General features: G+C 42.1%; 1 protein-coding gene across 1 annotated transcript; it reads right to left on the bottom strand.

The window, feature by feature from the left end:
• Window positions 1–989: 989 nt before the first annotated feature.
• LOC101764985 lies at window positions 990–4219 on the bottom strand. Its single transcript, XM_004962619.2, has 4 exons — window positions 4084–4219; window positions 2871–3050; window positions 2537–2760; window positions 990–1879 (listed from the first exon to the last, which is right to left on the bottom strand). The coding sequence occupies exons 3-4, from the start codon at window positions 2708–2710 to the stop codon at window positions 1259–1261; spliced, it is 795 nt and encodes a 264-aa protein (XP_004962676.1). The 5' UTR covers window positions 2711–2760; window positions 2871–3050; window positions 4084–4219; the 3' UTR covers window positions 990–1258.
• Window positions 4220–4300: the final 81 nt, after the last annotated feature.

Below are 4300 nucleotides of genomic sequence, written 5' to 3' on the forward strand. Positions count from 1 at the left end.
AAAAAGTGTATACAGTAATTACTAATTAAAATTCAATCACAATTGAAGTATTATCTTAGAATCCTAAATGAATAAGAGAGTCGTCGAATTTTTTTTTGATTATTAACTAGGGATCTAATTTTTAAATAACTTTCTTGGCTATTAGCGAGCACAAGAGGCGTCAATTTGGTTAAATTCATAACAGGTGATTAATTAGCCGAATAAGCTCTTTACTTGGCTCCGCTCTGCTCTGTAGCTCGACACAACGGCAGTCTTGGCATGCAGGTGTGAAAATGCACAGCGCACCATGTACGATTCTCTGTATACGCACGTGTGGAAATGCATGCGTGGTTGTTCAAATTCACCGCCTGTAAGAGCTTGTGTACATTAAGATTACCTGATTTTTTTTTCCAATGTGTGATAAAAGTCACTTCCAACTACCACAGGTTTTGTTAAAGATAAGCAAAGTATAGGTAAATTTTCGTTTCTCCCCCAAGCTCCCAATGTCAAAGCAGGCCAATCCAATTCAAAGCAGGCTAATCCAAGCCGTCAGTATTACTACCGTAGTTGGCGGCCTGCGGGCACGCGGCTCGTCCACGCCGGCAGCCCGGACGTGGAGCGACGGAGGCGCCTTCGTGCGCCAGCGCCACAGCACGGCGCCTGCTGCCTGCACCCGCTGCAGATTCAGATCAGGGCTTGATAGGCAAATGGGCCGAACTGAAGCTGGCCCAATTACGGTTCGCCTTTGCCAAAAGCCAGCCCAACGCAACCTCCGAGCTATCCACCCACCCAGACCCAACACGTCGCAGCACTTGATAATAACTAGTCAGTGTCGGGTACGGAACATTACGCCACGCATCACCTCGATTACGAGATTCTACAAACGACGCGCCGAAAAATTACTGCTCGATTTAATGATATATAAAGAGATGTATATAAGATAATATTAAATATTAATAGGTGCCAAACAAAGTTTTTCGTGATGAAATCGAAAATAAAAGGCAAATGCGGAGATCGGAAACGAGTATTTTGTAAGCAGATGAAGACCGCAGAAGGGGAAATCATATCCTTATTCTACTAACAGTATTGTATCATGCAAGGCAAGTCAATTCCGTGCAGATACAATGAGTGAATGTGGCATTGCTATTACGTTACACTTGCAGAACCATATAAACTTAATGATACGTAAGTAGCTTTGCACACCAGGCCTCCGGAAATAACATGCTTAATCTGCAACAGGGGAAGTTAGCAAATGAATTTTTTTTTTCTGCTACTATCTTCAGGATTCCCTCTTTGTATAGGATTTCCAGTTGACCTTCACTGAAACTTCTCCAAAATTCCCCAGCTCTGCCACTTCTTCTTCCATACAGTGATAACTAGAGCCAAAGCTGCACTTCCACCAAGAGCGCGACACTTGCTCCTCCTTTTGCCCAAGGACAGGATTGTTTCCAGGAGACCCTTCGATGTAGAGATCAAGGTAGTTGTGAGTCTCCACCGCAACAACAAAGCTCATCACAGCACCCGGCTTCGGAGCAGCATCTTCAAAGAGTCGGATCACCTCCCTGAAGCCACTAGTCTTGGCATATACCTTCAGGTTGATACCACTGGCAATGTCACCCAGGCGGAGGACCTCAACGTCAATGCGGGCCTCCACTGCATTGATCAACACCGCAAACTTGACATCCAATGCACAGTTGTTGCCGTACAGGCGACGGTGTTCAACGTATGAAACTGAGGAAATCAAGTTGGTGAACTCCGTGCATCCCTCGATGAGGCAATCATCTTTGGGCTCATCTTCAGGTCGGTCCTTGGTCCGGACATAGAGCTCAAATTCGATCAATGCGCGGGCTACCATTGAAATGACTCGAGCTGGGCTGGTCAGTGACAAACGTGCCACGCCCTGCAGCACAATAATATTTAAATAGTTTATCAGGTACTTGCAGAGGCTTCATCAATCACATACCCAAGATTGTATATGTATGAAACAACAAATAGACACTCTTTCAGTAGGGATTCTATGAGTAGGATTATTACTTAGACTGCCGATAAGTAAATTTCTAACAGCATGGAGTTGAGATGAGCATCCCAAATATACTAAAATACATTTCCATGTAGATAGTTCCCAAGTTTGCATATGAATTACCATGCAGATTGTTAATTTTTGCAGCATATATGCAAGATGACTTGCGAAGAAATAATGCCTACATGTGGACGTCTCAATGTTTAATGCATGGCTATTTTCATAATGATACAAGGAGTATGTAGAAAATTGTGAGTTTGCAAACCACATTATCCCCTTTCTCTTTGCATATGCTGTTATTTAGAGTGCACGCTGTTCTTTTATTGTAGCAGAGACTGAGATTAACATCACCCACTTGTAAGTTTAAAGCCTGAAAATGGTCATTGCAAAAGACATGCAGCTCTGACATGATGCAAGTCTCTCATGTAAAGGTATTTTTACAATGGTAAATAGGAGCATGCACCAAAATAATTTTGCGACCTTTCAAAGTGCATAAGCATAACAAATAAAACCATCATGTTTCATGAAAAACATTACCGTGTTTCGCTTCACAGGTACAGATTCACAATTGCTAATCTGACGCCTATAGACATAATTGCGCAAGGGCTCAATTTCATCTCGTGCCGCAATGAAACCAAAGATCCTAGCAGGTCCAGGCCGAGCATGATGATATCCAGCAATATTAATATCAATGAACTGAACCAAAGACATTGGGCGGCATCGGCATTTAATTGAGCAATCCCCAACACTGATGATGTTGGCTGCAAAAAAAAAAGAAGAAGAAGAATTACAGCAAGTAGTTGATGACAATATAATGTATTGTATAGTAATCAGAGTAAGAATGAATGAGAAAACTTAAAGGGGCACTTACTTTCAGATTTATCATGAAGATTATAATCTGATCCAAATACATGCGTACCATTTTTGAATGCAGGGTAGAGTCTAATTGGTGGAGGCCCTAGAAGTTTAATGTTTGGATATGTAAACAAAATATGATTCTGCTCCTCGTAGCTACAACCAGCCTTCGGGAAATTACCAAGTGCATCAGCTCCTACAAAAAGGTCAATGAAATCAGCTCCTGCTTTATCTGATTTTATGTAGCAGATAAGTTACTTGACTTAATGAGATAATCCGGCTACACATGATGTTAGATAGTGTATTTGTTATTTAGTGGGATGCGATCGTGTGAACTGAAATATTTAACTTCATTTCTGTTACATAGCAAGTCCACGTTTATGAAGCCAGCACAGTCTCCATGGTGAGTACTTTGGAGACATAACCTTCCCCTATTTCTTTAGCAATAATAAACAAAGCAAACAGTATTCATGTCATGTATGATCAGGTCACTACCAAATTTGCAGTTATATATAGCCAAGAGTTTGTAGCCAATGGCCAACTGTGCCAGAGTATTTTTATTACATTAGTGATTGCTAATTGTTGGTTGGTAATCCTCCGTTGCAGATTTACTGCTACTCTCGGCAAAGAGTTGCATCATACTCTAACACCGTCAGCCATAAAACAAAAAAAAAGTAAACAAACTAATCCCTAATGCCCACCCGACCAAAGCGCTGTGAATCCTGCAGTGGGTAGGAAGAAAATCTAGCGAGATTTTAATTTACATATGGAAGCTAAAAAAATACACTGCTCTAGTCAATTGACACATAACAAAAGTACCTATGGATTGAAAACATAAATTGCCATCACATACTCAATGTCTCGTAGAACATAGCCTCTAGTCCTTCCTCATTAGAATGTAGTAGTTCAGTCGAAAACTGGAAAGCTGTATTATTTCCTACATACTTTCTATTAAAATGGTTTTTTAAGCAGACTTTTCTATGGAATCAATCACGGAGCATTGCTCTATGAGTCGGCGTCAATCACAAGCAAGTTTGGATGAGGGCCGTTACATGCCCACTACCCAGGCATGACCTAGAAGGGGAAAACTGCAGATTTGTGCAATTGCTGGAGTCTGGAGATATAAGCAGACACGCCGACGAATTTCTTTTGCTACACAGAATTGCACGACCAAATTTTACATAATAAAAATGAAGCAAAACAAAGAAGCGGATTATTTAGAGTTTTACCTTGATTCTCGTCCTGGTCGCAGTCCTCGCCGCCGCTATCGCTAACCAACCATTCATCGTCATCGTCGCTGTCATCGTCGCTGGATGATTCCTCGTCGTCGTCGCTGGACGGTTCCTCATCGCAACCCGGGAGAGAAGGCGGCCGCTTTTTGCCGCGGGCAGGATTGGATCGCTGCCTCAGTCTCGATTGGTTGCTTCTCGATCTCCCCACAAACCC

This window comes from Setaria italica, chromosome III, assembly GCF_000263155.2.
Source record: "Setaria italica strain Yugu1 chromosome III, Setaria_italica_v2.0, whole genome shotgun sequence".
Classification (NCBI taxonomy): Eukaryota; Viridiplantae; Streptophyta; class Magnoliopsida; order Poales; family Poaceae; genus Setaria; species Setaria italica.